At 33.5% G+C, this 23,449-nt stretch overlaps 1 protein-coding gene and 1 long non-coding RNA gene across 2 annotated transcripts in view; both read right to left on the bottom strand.

The window, feature by feature from the left end:
- Positions 1–1,631: 1,631 nt before the first annotated feature.
- LOC119472475 lies at positions 1,632–8,445 on the bottom strand. The gene is made up of 3 exons (XR_005201624.1): positions 8,284–8,445; positions 6,921–6,971; positions 1,632–1,644 (listed from the first exon to the last, which is right to left on the bottom strand). It is a non-coding gene; the product is annotated as an uncharacterized LOC119472475 (long non-coding RNA).
- Positions 8,446–13,115: 4,670 nt separating this feature from the next.
- Positions 13,116–23,449, bottom strand: part of LOC108309103 (putative disintegrin and metalloproteinase domain-containing protein 5) — a 98,271-nt gene continuing 87,937 nt past the window's right edge. Inside the window, exons 9-12 of the mRNA XM_037741571.1 lie at positions 22,742–22,973; positions 14,037–14,123; positions 13,318–13,429; positions 13,116–13,156 (exon numbers count right to left, since the gene is read on the bottom strand). Of these exons, the coding sequence (XP_037597499.1) occupies positions 13,116–13,156; positions 13,318–13,429; positions 14,037–14,123; positions 22,742–22,973 (472 nt within the window). The remainder of the gene's footprint in view (positions 13,157–13,317; positions 13,430–14,036; positions 14,124–22,741; positions 22,974–23,449) is intronic.

Raw genomic sequence — 23,449 nt, 5'->3', positions numbered from 1 at the left:
ATTTTAGGTAACATAAAATCAGGTTTTTTAAAAAAGATGTATCTAAACTTTTAAGGGAAAATAATATCGTATTATTTGTTATAAATTATCCCCTAATACATACTGTAGATTCTGAATAACCCTCCTGCTCAAGTATCACATGGCCTGCTTCGATGCCTCATGTCCTTTGCAGGGACATGGATGAAGCTGGAAACCATCATTCTCAGCAAACTGACACAAGAACCGAAGAACAAACACCACATGTTCTCACTCATAAGTAGGTGTTGAACAATGGAGACAGATGCACACAGGGAGGGTAACATCACACACTGGGGCCTGTTGGGGATTGTGGGGATTGGGGAGGAATAGCAGAGGGTTGGGGGAGTGGGGAGGGATAACATTAGGAGAAATACCTAATGTAGAAGACAGGGGAATGGATGCAGCAAACCACCATAGCATGTATATACCAATGTATCAGTCCTGCACCATCTGCCTATGTACCCCAGAACTTAAAGTATAATAAAAAAATAAAATTAAAAGAAAACCTTTATAGTGAAGTGCTTATACCATGAATCATCATACTTTTCTCATGCCAGGGTTGCACATGTTCATTCACAGTTACAGTGGAATAATCCCAAATGGCTTACTTGGATTCCACCTATATTCTCTGCTGCCTCCATTGGGTAAGACACCCTTACCTCCTCCTGCTGATTAGAGCCTGTTTTCCTTAACAGTGCAGTCATTGTTCTTTGTCATTTGTTTGCTATATAATCCCTGGACAGAGGATTCTAACATGAACTGCAGCATCTTCGATTTCTGAAAACGCAAAACTGGGCCACTCTGCAAACCCGATGAGCCCAATAGAGGTGGGTTTTATATCCTCAGAGACATACATCCAGGAGTAATCTGAAATTTTAATGAACCGCTCTGGTGCATGGAATGAACTGGCTCTAGCACACCAATGCCAAGGGAACTTGTGAACAGCAGAGATGAGTCAAGCTTAATGGGGCCTGAAACATATAAAACTTGATAAATTCTGAAAATACAAAGTTAGGTTTATGACTTTGAAGAGAATCTGTACAAGTAAGTCGCTCTTAATTTTTTGCTTCCTTAGCTTTATGGTAAATCTACTTTTGGCAAACAGGTATTTTAACACACTAAAGTGGGTATACAGCTTTCAAAAATGAGCAGCAGTAAGAAGACAGAGATTGGACTCAGATATCATCGGCGTAAATGTCACAGACTAGCTAGAGGCTAGGAACTCTGAAGGAACAGAGCTAGGTCAGACTTCAGGGAGCTTCTGGTCAGCCCAAGAAACTTCAAGCAGAAGTGGAAATAGATACTTTCTGCTATGAGGCTGACTAGCAGTCCCTCTTGGCTTTATGAGATGAGGGTCTTAGGCTCCTTTCACTTCATTCAGAGCACCTTTCTGGATCCAAATTTGATAGGGTAGAATTTGGACTGCAAATACAGAGAATACAATGGACATAAGTCATGAGATTCAAGCCAGGTGATTTATTTCATAGTTTAAAATCCTCAGCAGTGACAAGAGCAGTGGGAGAGAAATTGTGTTTGTTTCCTTCTTGGTTCAGGCCAGCTTCTGATAATGTATATGTTACTCTCCTCTCTCCGAGCATTAACATTCAAGGTTGTTAGAGGCTGGTGCTGCAGGAGAAAACAAAACAAAATGCCAGTGTTGCTCATGTTCTTTATTGTAGCTAACACATTCCTAACTCAAGTAATTTTAAAACTATGGGTGATTAAAAGCAAAAAAATTAAGAAAATAAAAATCCCAGAAAAATATTACCTGTTATCTCGACTGAAGTTACTCTTAGTTTTATAACAGAAGTGACTTGTTAAAGTACACTGATTTTTTTATCCACATTTGGTAACTATTTAGGTCAATAAATAAAGTGCTTTGGAAACTCCATTCTAAAAATATGCAGCGATTTTATTTTAAAACTAAAAGGTCATAATTCTAAGTACCTTTTTGTTAGATAACACCAATATGCACATGTGCACACGCATGCATGCATGCACATTGATGTGTATATCTATGTAATGAAATTTTTAATAATCACCATCCCTGGTGTTGGGACTAATGATGATTACTATTTCATTATTTTACTCACATATTTTTAATCAATGTTTATTATGTGTTAGTGCTGTAATAAGAAGAATGATTCACACACTCACATACACACATTATGTATTGAATAAGAGAAGAAAATGATGGCAGATTCAAGCATTCCAATTTCTCTGGCTAGAAAAGAATTTTAACACTATTAAAAGTTAAAATCATTCTTTGGAACTTTAAAAAATGAAACCAGTTAAATATAAAATGAATTCAAAATGTTTGTTGTAAACATAAGTATAAAATTAAAAATGACAAAATATTTTAAAACCAAAATAAATAATATTTAAAAGCAGAAATTTATTAACAATAGGCTAAATCTAAAATCTCAATTACATAACAGAAAGACGAGTGAAGGGAGAGATTTATTAAAGGTAAAATATACTAAGCTTCCCTCATACTAAAAGGAGTCTCAAAATGCCTCTAATTCCATATGTTCATATTTTGTATTTTCTACTTCTATTTCCATATTCTTTATATAAATAGCTCATCACAAAGTGACATAGTGGAAAATTACAAAGAAAATTCAATAAGGTAGTAAAATAAAAGAAGTAGAATTTAAGATATGCTAGGGCTCAGAAAGTATACCACTTGCTAAAAACTAGCTAAAAAGTAAATAAATTATGAATGTTACAATTGGATACAATGGACTGATAATTTAATAATAGATACTTAAAAACAATGGAAGTCTTCATATTACACTATCTTTATTCTTTGGTATTTTCTGGGTATTTATCTGTCTATAACTGGACAATTGCTCACAGACATATATTCATACATACCTAAAAACTGGAAGTAGCATAAATATTCATAATAGACTTTTAAAATAAATGATTTTTATTTTAATTTGAATACTATATGCCACAAAATGATATGACTGCATTTAAGATATAAAATTTTGTCCATAATATTCTCAAAGTAAAAAAAAATATTTTTAATGCTTCACTTAGAAAAATACTTGAGAAGGTATACATATAAATTGTTGGTGGAAATCTTCATTTATTGTAATTATGAAAATATTTATCTTAATTCATGTATCTACCAAAATTTCTCAGATATTTTAATCAGAAAATATACTTTTAAAAAACAAGCAGGCTGGGCATGGTGGCTCATGTTTGTAATGCCAACATTTTGTGAGGCCAAGGCAGGAGGATCACTTGAGCTGAGGAGTTTGAGACCAGCCTGGGCAACATAGGGATACCCTCATATCTACAAAAAGTAATTGGCCAGGAGTGATGGTGTGTGCCTGTAGTCTCAGCTGCTTGGAAGGCTGAGATGGGAGGATCAGTTGAGCCCAGGAGATTGAGGCTGCAGTGAACTAAGTGAAATGTGATGATGCTACTGCACACCAGCTTGAGTGACAAAGTGAAACCCCCTGTCCTAAAAACTCAATGAATCAATAAACAAATAAACAGGTTGATATTTTAATTCATGTTATTTAATACTAAGGTTTACCTGGATACTACATATACTTCTTCCATATGAATTTCAGAATCTTTTTCCTGATTCTCCTTGCCCAAGTCTCCAAAAAACTTTTGACTGAGTTTATGTTAAATAAACAGAGACCCGCATATACATATATTATTGATAATGGGAAAGAAGGCAATAAGTTTTCAAGTCGGGTTGTTTCCAGTGTTTTGATCAACGAGCTCTGCCATGAACATTCTTGTGCATGTCTCTTGACCCACACACGTGCACATTACTAATGGTACACATCAACGAGTGGAATCCGCTAGGTTGTAAAATACGAATTAGCCAAGTCTTAATAGATTTTACCAGTTTTCCAAATTGATTTTACAAATTTACATTCCCTTCAAGGGTATATAAAAGTTCTAGTTGCTCCATATTCTCACCAATTGACATTGTACATTGTTATAATGATAGGCATCTAGCATGTGTTTAGTAGTGTCATACTGTGTTTGCAATTTGCGTTTCGCATCTGATCATTGAGCTTCAGCACTCCTGACAGCCAGAGCTCTTACTGAACTGACACCCCCACTCCACTACATACCCACATACCTGGCCACCAGCTGCAACTCAACTATGGTTTTCCTGTGCTGTAGATGGTTTCTTTCTGCATGCCACACCACTAATGACCAGATCTGACTCAAGAAAATGAATAAACTTCCCCTGCCATTCAGTAGGTGGCAACTACATCTTTTCCACCTCAGGCATGGAAAGGATACCCTCTTCTACGTCAGTCCTTCATTATGTACTCTCCACTAGGGTTTCATAAGAGGATTTTCCTCAATATCTTATAGTTATTCTTCTACTATACTTAAATTAGTCTTTATACCCCTACTTAAATCACTGTGTGGTTTCTACTCCCCGACTGCTATAATAGATTACAAAAATATTCAGACTTAAAAGATGCTTAACTCCTGAACAGTAGTCAGAAATATGCTGTACCAGAATACCCTCATGCCAGCACCACATGAGCGTTTTAGTAGCTTGATATCCTTGCCAACTTTTGATGTTGTCCAATCTTTTTTAAATTATTATTATTATACTTTAAGTTTTGGGGTACATGTGCAGACAGTGCAGGGTTGTATACAGATGCCATGGTGGTTTGCTGCATCCATCCCCCCATCACCTACATTAGGTATTTCACCTAATGTTATCCCTTCCGAATCCCCTCACTGCCTACTATCCCTCCCCTAGCTCCCCGACCTCCAACAGGCCCCAGTGTGTGATGTTCCCCTCCTGTGTCCATGTGTTCTCATTGTTCAACAATTACTTATGAGTGAAAACACGTGGTGTTTGGTTTTTCTGTTCTTGTGTCTGTTTGCTGAGAATGATGGTTTCCAGCTTCATCCATATCCCTGCACATGAACTCATCCTTTTTTACGGCTGCATAGTATTCCATGGTGTATAAGTGCCACATTTTCTTTATCCAGTCTATCATTGGTGAGCAATGGGTTGGCTCCAAGTCTTTGCAATTGTAAACAGTGTCACAATGAACATACATGTGCCTTTAAAATAGAACAATTTATAATCCTTTGGTAGTGGGATTGCTGAGTCAAATGGTATTTCTAGTTCTAGATCTTTGAGGAATCGCCACACATTTTCTTTGTTTTTTTTCTCTCTATTCCACTTTGGGAAGATGGAAAGATGTGTTTTTGAAAAAACATGTTGTATTTTAGCTATTTAAACTTATTAAATCTGACTTTTTCTAATGTCCAGAAAATTAAACATGATATCATTTTAGTACCTGATAGTAATTTGTATCATTTCTCTTTTTGTTTTGAACTATTAGCTAATGTTTATAATATTAATCTTTTCAAAGAATTAGCCTTTGTCTTTGCTCATGTTTTATTTTTTCTGTTTATTTTCCTTTACATTATTTCTGCTCTTTATTATTTCCTTCTATCCACAATTTTTGAGTGTAAATAGCTCTTTTTTCCATCTTTTTGGTAGGAATTATAACCAAAACATTTCAATTATTTGCCCTTCTCTAGTATGCATCACAAAAGGATCAAAGTAAGGATCAAAGATAATCTTGCCTAGAAAGCAGAGATATGCTTAATTTTTGTAGAACCTAAAACAGCCTTGACAATAGAATTAGGATGGTGATGGCCCATACTTAACAGTGCTTCACTTAAAAGTAGGAATTCCTTCACTGCAGATATTTATCTCAATATTTGCTAAATGAATTATCACAGTGTTTAGCTTTGTACTTCAAGGATGAAAAGAGAGAACATGAGAAATAATATTAGATGCTACTTGAAATACTCTCTCATTTTATACTCTATCCAGCATTTGGTAAGAAAAGTCTATATATACTGATAGTAAATGAGGATTATCTAACTTCATAAAATGTTGTATTTGATTCTTCCATAATTTGATCCCTAAATTTGCTGTCCCGGATGAATTGAGACTGGTAAATGAATAATTATTCCAAGGTTCAAACTTACTTTCAGTAATTTTTTTCTGAGATAATAGCAGAGCTATAAGCATCTATGACATCATTTAGAGCAGGGGTCCCCAACCCCACAGCCATGGACTGTCAGGAACCAGGCCACAAAGCGTGAGGTGAGCACAAGCTAGCAAGCATTACTGCCTGAGCTCTGCCTCCTGTTAGGTCAGGTCAGCAGGAGCATTAGATTCTCACAGCAGTGAGAGCTAGTGTGTGTGTGTGTGAGTGTGTGTGTGTGTGTGTGTGTGTGTGTGTGTGTACTGCATGTGTGAGAGATCTGCTCCTTTCAGGTCAGGTCAGCAGGAGCATTAGATTCTCATAGCAGCGAGAACTATTGTGTGTGTGTGTGTGTGTGTGTGTGTGTGTGTGTGTCTGTACTGCACGTGTGAGAGATCTAGTTTGCACGCTCCTTATGAGAATCTAACTAATGCTTGATGATGTGAGCTGGAACAGTTTCATCCTGAAACTAACCCCTTAAACTCTGCCCTGTGGGAAAAACTTCTTCTACTAAACCAGTCACTTATGCCAAAAATTTTGGTATCGCTGATTAGAGCATCACTTATCTTTTTATATGCCAATAAGATATCACTAAAATACAAGTGCTCCTACCCAATGCTAAAGAAAGAAAAAAACAAACCCATGATGTACATGCTCATAGATGTAGTTGCTAGTGTGAGTGCACAAAAATCTCTCTTTAGTATAGGTCAAGAAGGAGAGGCTCAGATAGCATAAAACCAAGTTTTATTATTTGTTATTATAAAATAACCTATAGTGAGAATTAAACAAATACATTAAAAAATGTTTGGTTTCAAACTAACCATTTTTAAGTGCTCCTAAGCAATGATCAAAACATACAATGCAAAATGATTCAACACATAGTTCTACACTCACCTTTCACTGAGGGATAACTTGCTGCTACTGCTGCTTTCTTCTGACACAGAGCTATAAAATTGATAAAATTTGTTTTAAAGTGAGGAAAATTGTAATTCTTGAATAATTAAATAACTGAATGAAAAATGTTCTTTAAAGAAATACCATGATTCAAATAAGTGAAATATCTCCTTTTAACAACTTCAACAGGTACTGTTTCAATGTTAGAGCAAATGCCATCAGTTACCTCACTCTGGGAATTGAGTCTTCTCATTCTACATTAATCAAGAATTAATGTTTATAAACCCACATTTGTATACTCAGGTCCCATTATTCTGTGATATCCCTAATTCCTCAGTTCCAATAAGCCAAACCATAAAGTAGCACTCAGAAAGTTTAAATACTTTTCTATACAGTTCAATATATTTCTTTCTCTCTCTCAGAAAATATAAATATGTTTTATCTTTGCATCAGTTCTTGGAGTGTAAAACTAGATGTAAATTTATCTGTGATGAAATACTGGAAATCATGAATAAGGGGCTTAATATGATATTTAAAAATTTGTATAACCGATTACAGATAGCATGATTTTCCTCATTAAATTGATGTACCCAAAAGTTTAGATATATTGAAAAGCTATTACTATCTCCCGTTCTGTAGAATTACAGAGAATAATATTAAGTAAAAATCAAATCACAGTGTTACATGCAAGATTTACAACTTAAAACAAGGTCTCCTGAAGCTAAGTGTGACTCTCTTCCTACTGCACGGTGGTGTCTCCTGCCTCTTTATCCAGCCATTATTAACTACACATTTCTAGTTAAGAAATGATTTTACAAATCAGCAATATCTATATTTAGAAAAAATAAATATTGTCAAATATTTTAGGTTTATAGATATTATCTCTAACTGAGAGAGGTGTTCTAATAAAGACATTTATCACTGACCTGAGAATCTGTATCTAATAAATTTAGTTTGGGGAAGTTCTCTTGAAATACAGTGTCATATAATTCTCATGGAGCTCATAGGTGATATGACTCTACAGACAGGGTCAGTAAACTAAGAGGCTAAACCAACCTCCAAAAGTCCCCTGGCAGCCATGTCTGCTCCTACCGTACTAGTGGTAAACTGGGTAGCTTTAGTAATTTGTAAGATGAGAGAAAATATCAAAACAAATAACAGAAGGGCATCAACCCATTTTAAAATGTCTCCCTGAGCCCCTCCTTATGTTGCCTTACCTATAGTTGGAGATTATTCCTGATGAATGTGAATACATTTTTCTTGTCTTTCTTAATGTAATTAAGAGTAAATATACATGTATACGTATATTTACATACATGTGTGTATATTATATATATGTGTGTGTGTGTGTGTGTGTGTATACCTCTCACTTTCAGTTTCCCCTCTGTAGCATAGCTCTCTTAATTTTTTCCGTTTTATTAAAACGGCAATAGTAATAATAAGCACAGGTAGAGAGATGTAGAAAATGAGTTGAAACCGTTGTTTTGGAAAAGTGGCATGTCTTTCCTCCTCCATGTAGCTTTTCCCTGGAATGAAAAATAGCGATTTTAAGTTATTCCACAGATTTTATCAGCACAATGAAAAGGAGAAGATATCATTACCAACATCATTTCCAAACATTAAGCATTTCTTTCACATATATAAAATGAATATAATAAAAACAAAAACACTAATGTATAAAATGGGATCTTACTAGAGTTTTATTGATGATTTTTGAGTTCTCAACCTTCCACCATATGATGAACTAATATCTTATTTGTTCGGTTTCTCTGGAGAACCCTGACTAATACAGATTTTGGTACCAAGATATGAGCTGCTGCTCTAAAAACTACCTAAAAATGTAGCAGTGTCTTAGGAACTAGGTAATGGATAGAGGTTGGAATCATTTTAAAGTGCAAATTGAAAAAAAAAAAAGCCTAGATTGCAATAAAGGATGGTTGATAGAAATATACATACTAACGGTGATTCTGGTAAGAGCTCAGATAAGCATGAACAGAATGTTGGTAGAAATATGAATATTAAAGGTGCTACAAGTGAGGTCTTAGAAGTAAAGCAACATATTATTGGACAATGATGGCAAGTTCATTCCTGTTATAAAGTGGCAATGACTTGGCTAAATTGTGTTCTAAAGTTTTGTGAAAGATAGAATTTACAAGCTGCCATTGGGTACTTAGCTGAGATGATTCCTAGGCAAAATGTTCAAGGTATAGCCTGAGTCCTCCTGACTGCTTATAGTAAAATGGAAGAGAGGAGAGATGATTAAAAGGCAGGTGCTGATCAATAAGAACACAAGGACACAGGGAGGGGAGCATCACACACTGGGGTCTGTTGGTGGGAATAGGGGAGGGACATCGGGTGTTAGGGAGGTTGGGGAGGGATAACACGGGGAGAAATGGCAGATGTAGGTGACGGCGGGATGGAGGCAGCAAACCACATTTCCATGTATGTACCTATACAACAATCCTGCATGATCTGCACATGATCTGCACATGATCTGCACCCCAGAACCTAAAGTACAATAAAATATACGTATATAATAAATAAATAAATAAATAAAGCAATTGAAGTAATTGTTAACCAGAAATTCTCAGCCTATCCATATTTCCAAAAATCAGAACACGTGTTCTGGAGAGAATACCAAGGTTGTGGCTAGAAAATCATTTGATAAAGAGACTATGGACATGAATAATGGAATTTAATCAGCCATCTTGACAGAAACCAGAAACGTAAGACATTACCAGCATAGATAGAATTATACTGGCAGAGACACTGCCAGTTAAAAATGAAGAAAAAAGAATTGGACAGAAGGGCTACTTGGCTATGAGCATGCTTTATCTTTCAAGAAAAGTAAAGAATAATCGTGCCTGTGACTCAAAGATTATCAGGGGTGCCACAGATCAACGGACCAAGGCTGCCTTCTCTTTGTTTATAGAGGGTGGGGCTTCCTTTTAAATTTCAGTGGACCAAGTTGCCCTATCCCAGTGCCTTACAGGTGGGACATTGTAAAGATGATATGGACAGGGGAGCCTCGCAAGCCAAGGGAGTGAGGTTGCCACTTAGGATTGTGGAGGGAAGAACATTAAGCCAAGTAGGATTACCTTCAAGCCTAAGATACAACGGAACTTGCACTACTAAGTTCTGAAATTGCTTGAAATGGATCACCTCTTCCTTCTAATTTTTCCCTTTCTGAATGGGAATGTCTGTCCTATGCTTATTTCACCATTATATTTTAGAAACACATAATTTGTCTAGTTTTACAGGGTCACAGCTGGGGAGAAATTTTGCCTCAAAATGAATCATATCTCAAAATTTACCCATTCCTGATTTAGAGACTAGTCAGATGAGACTTCGTACTTAAAATTGATGCTGGAATGGCTTAAGGCTTTTGGGACTCTTGGTATGGGATGAATGATTTTTTGCATGTAAGAAGAACATGAATTTGAGAGACACAGAGAAGAATTTTATGGACTGACTTGTGTCCCCCTAAATTCATATGTTTAAGCCTCAACCCCCAATGTGATGATATTTGGAGATGAGGACTTTGAGAAATAATTAGGGTTAAAAGAGGTCATAAGTGTGGGGTCCTAATTTGATGGGATTGTTGTCTTTATAAAAAGAGAAGAGACCAGAATGCATGTGCTCTTGCCCTCCCTCTCTCTATCTCTCTCTCTCTTTGTCTGTCTGTCTCTCTCTCTCAATCTCTCTCTCCATTCACAGAATTATTGTTGAAAAGATGTGACAAAATTACTATTAATTGCAGTTTACATCATTTAAAAAATGTTAGCACCCAAGAAAATAAACTAAAAGACTTCTCAATATAGTGATAATCCATTGATCAAACTTATACACAAAAATCAGCAGATTTCCTTCATGTAACAAGTCATGTTAAAATACCATGACAAAAATATCTCCCAATAGCCAATTTTTAACAAAACCATACTCTTTTAAAAAATGAAAAATTTCTGATCTATAAGCTCCTATTATACCTATACACTGATGAAAGACAAAAAGATACCACTTCACACCCATCAGAATGGCTATCAGAAAAAAAACAAAAACAGAAAATAACAAGTAAAAATAACCAGGATGTGGAAAAATTGCAACAGAAAATACCTCATGCACTGCTCGTGGGAATGTAAAACAAAGTCACCTTATATTAATATTTTGTATTTTGTTCTTTTCCCAGGAATCTTCCACACTAGTCGTTAACCTGAAGTTTTCCTATCCCAGTGACAAATTCACTCATGTATAAGACTTTCAGTACTACAACTAGGATAAGTTCTAGGCAAACCTGTGTGATTGATATCCTAGGCCTACCAGTCTAATTCCAGATGGAAGTCCAGATGGCAGCACATGAGCCTGCAGTCGCAGAAAACCTTCTAACCCAACTAGTTTCCTTTAGCCAGCTGCCATGGGCTTTTCTTTCATCTCTTCCATTCTGGGGCTTACTCATCTACCCTGAAAGATCTGGGCTGATATGCTAGGTGGCTGTATGTTTTGTCCTTATGTAGTCCCTTCTGAGGCCCTGTACCCAGTCATGGAGGCCTCGGGCTTTCCCCAATAAAGCCTGGACTCAACATGGGAGAAACACTTGTGATCCTGAATGCATTTTAGGGCATTAAGAGTTTGGGTTGCAAAGGTCACTTCAGTGAGTTCAGGTTTATTTAATTATCCTTATTCTACTTATTTTTTAATATCACTGATTTGTGTTAACATAATATAACCCAGAAAAAATGTCAAATTATGGATTTTATGATTGCCTTAATTGTAAGCCAAAAACATTATCAATTTTTGTTACTATTTCATGGATACTTTTAAAGAATTTGTAATCTGCTTTTACAGTATTATGGATATAGATATAATCATATAAACGTACATAATTGAATATATATGTGCTTGTATATGACTATCTGTTTTATGCATGTGCTAGAGTTTAAATTCACATATATTTTTGCCTAATTGTCTACTTAGTACATACAATTATAAAGAGTATATTTTAATCTCACTTTATGATTTTTCTTTTTATAGTTTTCATTTTATCCTAACCCCCAGAGATAACCATTAATAATGTTATATACATTCCTGATTTTCAGAGGTTATCATCAACCGTTTTAATCTTTGACAAGCTCATAGGCCAGAAAAAAAATTATATTCTACTTGCATTTTTTTAATTTTATGGGGCTTCCCACTTACTTGATGGTGATAGGAAATTTATAATTTTTCTGTGAATTACTATTTCATGACCTTTGTTTCTCTGCTCTATGGGTTTGTTTGACCTTTTATAATATACACATGCAAACACAAACACACTTAAGTGTTGTACGGTTATAAGTTATAGACTAAATTATTATGGTTTTTTTTTGTTTGTTTGTTTGATACATAGTTTCATGTGGCTTTGTATTGTCTTTTTAAAAGTTGATCACCTGAGGTATGCCTTTATGTAGCATCGACGCTACAGATAAGTCTGCTCCAAAGTTTCAGGACTTTCTTGCAAGGTCCTAAAAGAGATGGATAGAGTTGGCAGCCCACCTATGTCCCAGTTATTTTGGGTAGGCTCATACCTTCTAGAACCAGGGTATGCCCTTCCCTTCCAGTTGTCCCCAATTTATCTATGCCTGATTAATCTCAAAATGCTACTCAGGAACATCAGGACAGGATTAGAAAAAGCAAATTTCCAAAATTAGCATAGAGCCCTTACAATACAGGAGAAAGATTATTGAACTATGAAGTGAATAGGAAGAAAAGACAACCTGAAAGATTCTAGAGGCATGAATATAACAATGACTAGACTGACACTATTATAAATGAGAAATATAGGAGGCAATCCACAGTGAACAGTTTAACTGGTTGGCCAGGTGCGGTAGCTCATGCCTGTAATCCCAGCACTTTGGGGTGCTGAGGTGGGTGCATTACAAGGTGAGGAGTTCGAGACCAGCCTGGCCAAGATGGTGAAACCCATCTCTACTAAAAATACAAAAATTAGCTGGACGCAGTGGCAGATGCCTGTAATCCCAGCTACTTGGGAGGCTGAGCAGGAGAATCACTTGAATCCTGGAGGCAGAGGTTGCAGTGAGCCGAGATCACATCACTGCACTCTAGTCTGAGAGACAGGGCAAGATTCTGTCTCAAAAAAAAAAAAAAAAAAAAATCAACTGGTCAAATTTTATGCACCAAAGTTTCTTCTTTTAAAATTGTCTAACATTGGCCATACTTTTTCTCAGTAAACAACGTCAATGCTGATATAAAAAGAACAGTACAAACTTACACTGTCAAAATTTTTTAAATCTTACAAATAAAAGCATGTTTGTTGACATTACTTGCTTTGTAATCTGGCTTGAAACTTATAATTTATCTTCTTACATACTGTACATAATTAATAAAATTTTAAGAAACTAACCTTGTATGACTAAGTGACCATCATCAATACTTCCAAACGCTCCTTTTTTTGGTTTGCAGTGAGGAGGATTATAGCCGTTTTCACAATGGCAATGGCCAAAATTATTGCAAACCTTAAATAATAAAAAAATAGAATAACTTCAATGGAGACTAATGAATAATCTATACTTAATCCACAGAGTATCTCATTCTAGAGAATTTATCTAAATAGATAAATGTATCAAATTTTCTCTTGCTAATGTTCATACTATGAAAAGCACATCTAGCTCCTATTGTCAAATCAAATTTTTTTTCTAAAAAATTCTTTTAACCCCCACCCCCACCCACAGCCAGGCCCAAATACCTCAAATTACCAGTGACCTGACACTAACTATAATCTACTTGCTAGTTGACTGCCCAGACTGTAAATTAACTTGCAAGACTAGAAAGAAAATTCTACTGATCTTTATTTACCAGCCTGTCTTCTATTGCTTACAGCACATCCACCTCACATATTTATCAAACATTTTATACATCCAGAATCATCTTAAATGCTTTCTCTTTGTCTTCTCTAATAAATAGTTCGATATGTTTCTTAAGAAGACAAAATTGATGTTATAAATTATAGACTGTAAAATGACATGCAAATGGCAAACAAAAAAAGTCATTCATTTTTTAAAATCCCCAAATTGTTAGATTGTTAAAAGACGGCTGCTGAAAATAAACATTGCAGTTACTTACTCCATGACGATTGCAATCAACAGAAAAATTACACAAATTCAAATCCATCAGGAATCTAGCATGTTTACAGCTCATATTTAAACAGTACTAAAAACAAAGCAAAAAAAAAGTACAAAATAAAGTCAGTGAAAAAATCAGATTTTGTGCATGGCTAACACATTTAAAAATTCAAGAAAATACCAGAATTCATATTAACTAAAATTTGCATTAAAAGCTATGAGTGTCCAGTAAAAAAATAATTGTGACTACATTGAAGTAAACATGAAATAAACTATGTACATTCAGCTTGTAAAGATGTAATCCTATGTAAGAAGCCAGAGATGTTATTTTCTTTCCATCTAGTACCAGAAGCAACTTAGAAAGATAAATTACTGGAAAAATAACTTGATTAGTTCTTTGAGTTCAAGAATTATCTGAGGAGCATTTTCAAATATACTAATGTGTGGGCTCCCCTTGAGAACATTATATCAAAAACTCTGGGGAGAGGATCCAGCTGATTCTCAGAAGCAGCCAGGTTTGAGAACTATTGAGCAGAGAGGTGAGATCTTACTTTTTTTTTTAATTGTACTTTAGGTTCTGGGGTACGTGTGCAGATCACGCAGGATTGTTGCATAGGTGAGATCTTAAAACCATGTGTATGAGCAGTAAAGGAAGATAGCTTACTATTCCATGTGACAAAATGCAAAGAAAGAGGGAAGAAAGGACAACAGGTCATTATATGAGGCAATAGGACAATAGGAAACTCCCATTGGTGAGACAGATAAAAGGCCTTCTAAGAAAAAAAATGTTTAAGGGTTAAATTTACATCTTTCTAATTTATGGCAGACATTTATGTGATCTTCTTTAATTATAAAAAAAATTTTTCTAAATTTACCACTTTGTGAAAGAGTTTTATATTTGGAGTGAGTTTTGTCTTTGGGTCATTATAATGACTATAGGCAGAAACAGGAGAGTCAGGACTCTGTAATGAAGGTTTGAGCTAAAATAACTTAGATTTCAAGGGTAAGGGAGGCTTCAGATCATATTTGTATTCCATATGTTTCAAAATGAGCAAGAAATAACAGGTACTTTGCTTTTTTCATGTGTTATTTAATACCAAAATGTTACTAAATGGAAATAAATTTGTATGCAGAAGCTTTCTCTCAAAAACAGTATGTTAATTTAACTTCACATAGTATCTTGACTTAAATCAATTAGAATATTAAAATAGCATTAAATATTTTGTTAATTTATAGAATACTAGATGTTTCTAACAATGTTACATAATTATATTATGCTATGTTAATTGTTAATGTTGTTTTTATATTTTGATGTTATATAATTAATAACCATATTGTGCATTATATTATAGTAGAACATAATATTCTAATACTAGTTTAATTAAAGTATTCATCTACCAATCAGAAAAAAATCAGAGTCCATTATAAAAATTAAAACCAGCATACACTGGCTTTTCTATTGAAACAATAAATACAATTCAAAAAACATTATTGCAAAAACCATGCTAATGAAGAAAAATTCTTGATCACATAATATCTTACTCAATAAAAACTATTCTTCATCTGAGATCTCCAGCTTTTCTCTAAAAATTTACTCACTAATAATGTATGCAAAATTATTAGATTATATATCAGAATATAAAAAGAAATCATGTATAAAAATTACTAAAATAAAATATTCTGTTAGAAAGAAGTGTGGAGATCATTAATAGCATATACTGCTGAACTTGTATTGCCTAACTTTTCAATATTGTGTTTAAACATTCTTTAAGAGGCCCACCTAAGGTCCACCTAAAGATTACTTAATCATCAGAGTGAAAGCTTATACCATATAAAGACATTACCAGGTGAATAGGTAGAACAGAAAGGAGAGATGGAAACCTAACAAGCATATTAGCACAGGAGGCCTGTTTGAATGTGCAGGTCTGAGACTGTTTTCTCTATTCGGAGACATAAGGAAAACTGTGAGAGTGAGAAACTTGAAACCAGATAGGGAACTCCACCACACCTCTCTCTGACAGAGAGACACGTTGTTGGCTTGCCTGAGGAATCTACTATCCTTCCAGTAGGCACCAGCAAAGACCACGGAGAGCCCCAGTGGCACTAGATAAACCAAGGCAACCGAATAACATTGTAAAGTTTCTCAAAATTAAACTGCCTTTGGAACAGCCCACAAAAGAAGGCCAGACCTAAACAAGATTACTTCCTGCTAAAACAGGGCTTTATATTTGACACAGAGTCTCCTAACATAATAAATACAATTTCTGGATACAACTAAGGTCATTCCAAGAGCTAAGAAAATCACAACCCGAATAATAAAAGACAACCAACGATATCAGAACCAAGGTGATTCAGATGATGGGATACATAACAAGGATTGTAAGGCAGTCATTATAGAAATACATCAACAATCAATTACAAATCTTCTTGAAACAAATGAAAATAAATACAAAAATCTTAGCAAAGGAACAGGTGATATAAAAATGGACCAAATGGGAATTATATAATGAAAAAATACAATGATCTAAATTAAAAAAAAAAAAAAAAGCCTAGTGACTGAGCTCAATAGTAGAATGAAGATGACAGTGGATAGAATCAGTAAACCTCAAACAGCAAAGAAATGTTTATTAAGAATCTTGGAACATCACAAAGGAAGGAAAAATCAAGAAAAGGAAAATGGGTAAATAAAATGGACTATCAATTCCTTTAAAGGTTTTTAAAATTATAGTTAATGATTGAAACAAAAATTATAACATCACCAATGGCATTTCAATGTAGGGAAGGTAAATACAACTAAAATGGAAGTGAGATTGTTTTCTCATTTCACTCGAAGTGGCAAAATATTTATTGTAGCAGTCTCTTTGGGCCACATACGTATATTGTAAAACCTTGAGCAGTCACTATGAAAACTATATAATGAGATGGATGACTTAGAAACATCATAACTGGATCAAGAGAGCATCCTAAAAAAATGCTTAAATCATCCACTGAAAGGCAAGAAAAGAGAAAAATAAGAATAGGAACCAGAGGAAAGAAGTAATGAAATAATAGAGACTTAAGCAATAACATTATACCAATCAAAAGACTATGCCACACTGTATTAAAGGCATGACTCAACTATGTGACGCTTTTAAAAACTCACCCCAAATTCAATGGCAGAGATAGATTTAAATAAAAAGGACAGAAAAATATATATCATTCAAACATTCATCCACAAAACAGGAGTAGCTATATTTACATCTGATAAAGTAGACTTCAGAGCAAATAAAATTACCAAAGACAAATGAAGACAATATGTCATGATATAATAATCATTCCAATAATAATATACAATTATTCTAAATGTGTACACCCCAAACCACAAAGCCTCCAAACACATGAGGCAAAAAGCAATACCACTGAAAGGAAAATAGACAAATCCACAAATGCAACTGTATATTTTGACACCTTTGTCTCAGCAATTTACAGAAATTATATAAAAAGTCAACAGATATACAGGAGTCCCAAAAAAACAGAATTTAATTGACACATATACAGGACACTACTACCAGGATCAACAGAATAAACACTCCGACAAGTGCCTATGAAATATGAAGCAAGATATATTCTGTATCATAAAAAAACTCAACAATTTTTTAAAAATTAAAATTATGGGAATATGATCTCATAATAAAATCAAACTTGGAATCAATGAAAGAAATACAACAGGAAAATCTCTAAATATGTTGAAATTAAACAATGCATTTATAAATAATTCATGTATCAAATAACCCTCAGTAAAACTAAAAAAAAATACATAGAACCAAAAGGAAACAAAAATACACATTAAAATATGTAGGATGCAACTAATATAGTTCTGAGAGGGAGATTTATAAGACTAAATGCTGTGACTGAAGAAAAGCCTCAAAGAAATAATTGAAGTTACCACTTCAATAGAGGAAAGGAAGAAGAAGTTAAACTTAAGTAAAAGAAAGTAAATTATAATAAAAGCAGAAATCAATAAAATTGATTGCAAATTCCATGTAAAATTAAAAGCTGGAAAATAATAAAGAAAACCAATATAACAAAGAGTGGATTCTTTAAAATTTTTTTATGAAATTAATAAATTTTTAGCGAGATCAAGAAAACCCATGAAACAAAAAGCAGATTCTTTAAAATTTTTTTATAAAATTAATAACTTTAGCAAGGCTGAGAAGTAAAAAAAGAAGACACAAATCACAAATATCAGAAATGAGAGAAAGAGGATATTATTGCAGATCTTGCAGCCATTACACAGAATTATAAAGAAATGCAATGAACAACTTTACATTTGTAAATTCAGAAACTTTGAGGAAATTGGCCAACTTCTAGAAAACCATGAACAACCAAAAATCAACAAGAAACAGCTTATAATCCAAAGACCATTACAACAATTGAAGAAACTGAATTAACAGTTTAAAACCTCCTAAAAATGAAATTTCCAGATCCAAATGCTTTCACTAGATAATTCTGTCAATCTTTAAATTAAAAATTAACATCCATTTTACACAATCTCTTTCTAAAAATAGAACAGTAAAAACAGTTTTCAATTAATTTTATAATGCCATATAAAATAACCAAAATCAGATAAACACATTGCAACAAAAAAATACAGACTAATATCCCTCATGAATTTGGCTACAAAAATTATTCAACGAAATATTAACAAACTAAATGCAACAATTTATTTTAAAAAATGTATATACAATTACCAAGTGATATTAATACCAAGTATCTAATGCTGGTTCTACATTTAAAATTTTATTAATGTAATCCAACATTCAATGAACTAAAGAAGCAAAATCATGTGACCACATCAATTGACACATAAAAAGCATTTGACAAAATACAAGACATAATTATAATAAAAACTCTCAATAAATTAGTACTGGAAGATGGTTAGCTCAACTTAACGGGCATCTAAAAAAAAAAAAAAAAAAAAAAAACCCTACATCTAACATCATACTTCATGATGAAAGACTTAATACATTCCTCTTAGCTTAGGAAAATATCGGGGACATCCTCTCTCAACACTCTTATTTAACATCATACTGTAAGTTCTAACCACTGCAATAAAGCAAGAAAAAGAAATTTAAAAAAATACAGACTGAAAAGGAAAAATAAAATGGTCTCTATTTCCAAATTATTTTCTACATAAAAAAAAAAACCCAAGGAATCCACAATCAACTTCCTACAACTAAGTTAACACAGGACAGTTGCAGGATAAAACACCCACACCCAAAAATCTAGAAGAAAAAGGGAAGGGACTCTATCTAATAAATGGTTCTGAGAAACCTGGTTAGCCACATGCAGAAGAATGAAACTGGACCCCTATTTTTCACAATATACAAAAATTAACTTAAACCTAAACCTAAAACTTAAACCTAAAACCTGAAACTATAACAATTTCAGAAGAAATTCTAGGAAACAACACTTCTGTACAAAAAATTTAGGACTAAAGCCCCAAATAGAACTTAGGACTAAATCTAAAAGCAAATACAACAAAAATAGATCAATGGGATTTAATTAAACTAAAAAAGTGTCTACAAAATAACAATAAACATACAACCTACAGAATGGGAGAAAATATTTGCAAATTCTGCATCCAACAAAGAACTGATATCCAGCATCCACAAGGAACTCAACAACTCAAGTGAAAAACAAATAATCTCAGTAACAAGTGGGCAAAGGACATGAATAGACATCTCTCAAAAGAAGACATACAAGTAGCTAGCAAACATATGATAAAATGCTGAGCATCACCAAAGATCAGAGAAGTGTAATTTAAAATTATGGTAATATCCCAACTTACACCAGTCAGAATGGCTATTCTTAAAAAGTCTAGAAACAACAACTATTGGTAAGGATGTGGATAAAAGGTAACACTTATATATAATTATATATATGTAAAGAAAAGGTAACACATATACATATTTCATGTGGTAACGTTTATATGCATACTTCATGTATAATCATAAATCTTCTTAGGAAGGAAATTTCTGGGCATAATGGCTTCAAATATGTAAAGAAGAATTAACACCAGTCCTTCTCAAATTTTTCCAAAAACATGAACAATAGGAAACGTCTTCTAACTCATTCTATAAGGCCAACATTATCTTGATATCAAAGCTGACCAAATACACTACAAAGAAAAAATACAGACCAAAAATCATTATGAACATAGATGAAGAAACCCTCAGTAAAATGCTAGCAAACTGCATAGTATATATTAGAAGGTATATACACTATGACCAAATGAGATTTATTTCTGAAATGCAAGGATGGTTCAACGTATGATAACTGATCAATGTGATAACCACAATAAAATGAAGGAGAAAAACAAAATGATCATCTTAATTGATGAAGAAAAGACATTTAACAAAACTCAACACTTTCATGATATAAACACTCAAAGTGCACTCAGTCATGAGGTAGAAGGAAACTACCTCAATATGATAAAAATTCATATATAAAAATCCCATACTTACATTATACTTAATGATAAGACTTTGAAGCTTTTCCTTTAAGATCAAGAAGAGGGCAAGGATACTTCCTTTCACCACTTTTATTCAACATTATAATGGAATTTCTAGTTTAAAATATTAGGCAAGAAAAAGAAATAAAAGGCATCATCCAAATTGGAAAGGAAGAATTGAAACTTTTATGTTTCCAGAGGACATAATTTTATAGGTAGAAGAATCTAAAGATTACACCAAACTGTTAGGAATAACAAATGTATTCAACAAAGTGACAAAATAGAAAATCAACATACCAAAACTGGTTCCATTTCTATACAGTAACAATAAACACTATGAAAGGGATACTATGAATACATTTCCATTTATGATAGCATCAAAAAGTACTTAAAACAAAGTACTTAATAATTAATTTAACAAAGGAGTTTAAGATGTCCATACTGTTTAAAGTGATCTACAAATTCAATACAATTACCATAAAAATCCCAATGATTTTTATTACAGAAATAGAAAAATTTATACTAAAATTTATATAGAATCTCAATGAACCCCAAAAGCAATCTTGAAAAACAAGAACAAAGCTGAAGGAGTCACATTTCCCAATTTCAAAACTTACTAGGAAGCTACAGGAATGAAAACAGTGTGGTATTGGCATAAAGACTAATATATTACCAATGGAATAGAATAAATGGTCCATAAACAAAGGCTGGCATATATGGTCAAAAGATACCACTGAATTTTTACAAGTGTGCTGAGACCATTTAATGGAGAAAAAACAGTCTTTTCAACAAATGGTACTGGAGAAACTAGATTTCCACGTGCAAAAGAATAAAACTGAACCCTTATGTGGCTTTAACACCACATACAAAAATGAACACCACATACAAAATGAACTCAAAATGGATGCTATAACACCACCTACAAAATGTGTCTGTATAGCACCACATACAAAAATGAACTCAAATGCATCACACAGGTAAACATAAGACCTTAAAACTATAATACTCTTAGAATAAAATATAGGGCAAAAGCTTCATAATATTGTTTCTGCCAGCGATTTATTGTATACACCAAAGGTAGACACAACAAAAGAAAAAAATAGACTAATTGGATTTCATAATTGTTTTTCATTGTTCATTAAAAGACACTATCAACAGAGTAAAAAGGCAACTGAAAGAATGAAAGAAAATATTTTAAATCATATAAGAAGAGTAATATCCAAAATACATAGAGAATTCCTAAAACTCAACAACAAAAAAAAGGTGATTTTAAAACGGGCAAAGCGCTTAAATAGACATTTGCCTAAAGAAGATATACAAATGGTCAATAGGCACATGAAAGATCTCAAAAGCACTAATCATTAGGGAAATGCAAATCAAAACCATGGTGAGATACCACTTCACACCCATAAGGATGGCTACTATTGGGAAAAAAAAAGGAAGTGTGGTGTGGACATGGAGAAACTGGAAACATGCCTGGCTAGTAGAAATGTAAAATGGCATAGCCACTGTGGAAGACAGTACAGTGGTTCCTCAAAAATTTAAAAACAGAATTACCATGTGATCCAGCAATTCTACTTCCAGGTATATACACCTAGAAATTGAAAGCATAGTTTTGAAGATATATTTATACTGCCATGATTATAGTGACATTATTTATAATAGCTAAAACACAGAATGATCCCAAATGTTCATCAACAGATGAATGGGTAAACAAAATGAAGAACGTAAATACAACAGAATAGTATTCGGCTTTAAAAATGAGGGAAATTCTGACATAGTACAGTATAGCTGAAACTTGAGGGCTTTTGCTAAGTGAAATAAGCCAATCACACAAAGAAAAATACTACATTATTTTACTTATGTGAGATACCTATAGTAGTCAAATTTGTAGAGTCAGAAAGTAGAATGGTGGTTTTTCAGAGAACAACGGGAGGAATGAATGGGGAGTTATTGTTTAATGAAATGAGTATTAGTTCTACAACATGAAAATATTCATGAAGATAGAGGGTAGTGATGGTTGTACAACATTATGAATGTATATAGCACCACTAAATTGTACACTTAAAAAGGTTAAAATGGCAGTTTTATATTACATGCATTTTACCACAAGAAAAAAACTGGAAAACGAATGCATTGGTGAGTATATTGTCAAAATGAGTATAACCAGAAAAATAATTTTAAAACACTTTAATTTTTGTAGTTCTAATTACCATTTCAGGACCACACATGGAACCATCTTGTACAAATGTTTCATCTCTGTCTTCAACTTGATAATACATTGTGGCTGAACTAGGTGGATTTTCTGGAACTGGCTTTTTCCTGGGTAGAACTGTAGACACACATATTTCATCTCGTACGTGTGCGTAAATCACAGATAAATTTGGACGTGTTATCAAATCTCTGTGTTCCCATGAACAGACTAATTTTCCACATAGAATATGTCTAGAAGCATACGGAAGAAAAAAATTACCTTATTGTTTATTGAGATAACATAGATTGCTGATATAGTGAAATTTTTAAAAAGTATTTTACTAATTTAAATCCAAATTTCAACAATTTTCTCTCAATACGTATTTTTTGCATAATGACTTATGATATGGTTCTTTTTTGTTTCATGAGGCTGTCTGGCAAGTGAAAAATCAGTGGTTTTTACACTGTGACAGCTGTGATCTGTTCTACAATAGTTGCTGAAATTTGAGAAAACAATCTCTGGTCTTCAGTTTTTTCAATGGTATAAGGGATAAGTAATTCTTACACACATTTCGTGTATATAAATATGTATGTTTATAACCTATATTATAAATATATAATATATGTATAAGCTGCATAACAATGTCTAGCTCATCACAACAATAAACAGAGGCCATTGTCATAGTCATTGTTGTTTTAACATTACAGACACTGAACACATATTCTTG

The sequence above is a fragment of the Cebus imitator genome, unplaced genomic scaffold (assembly GCF_001604975.1).
Source record: "Cebus imitator isolate Cc_AM_T3 unplaced genomic scaffold, Cebus_imitator-1.0 Scaffold5, whole genome shotgun sequence".
NCBI classification, from domain to species: Eukaryota; Metazoa; Chordata; class Mammalia; order Primates; family Cebidae; genus Cebus; species Cebus imitator.
Note: the sequence above shows the minus strand (reverse complement) of the source record. Positions and strands in the feature narration are given on the sequence as shown.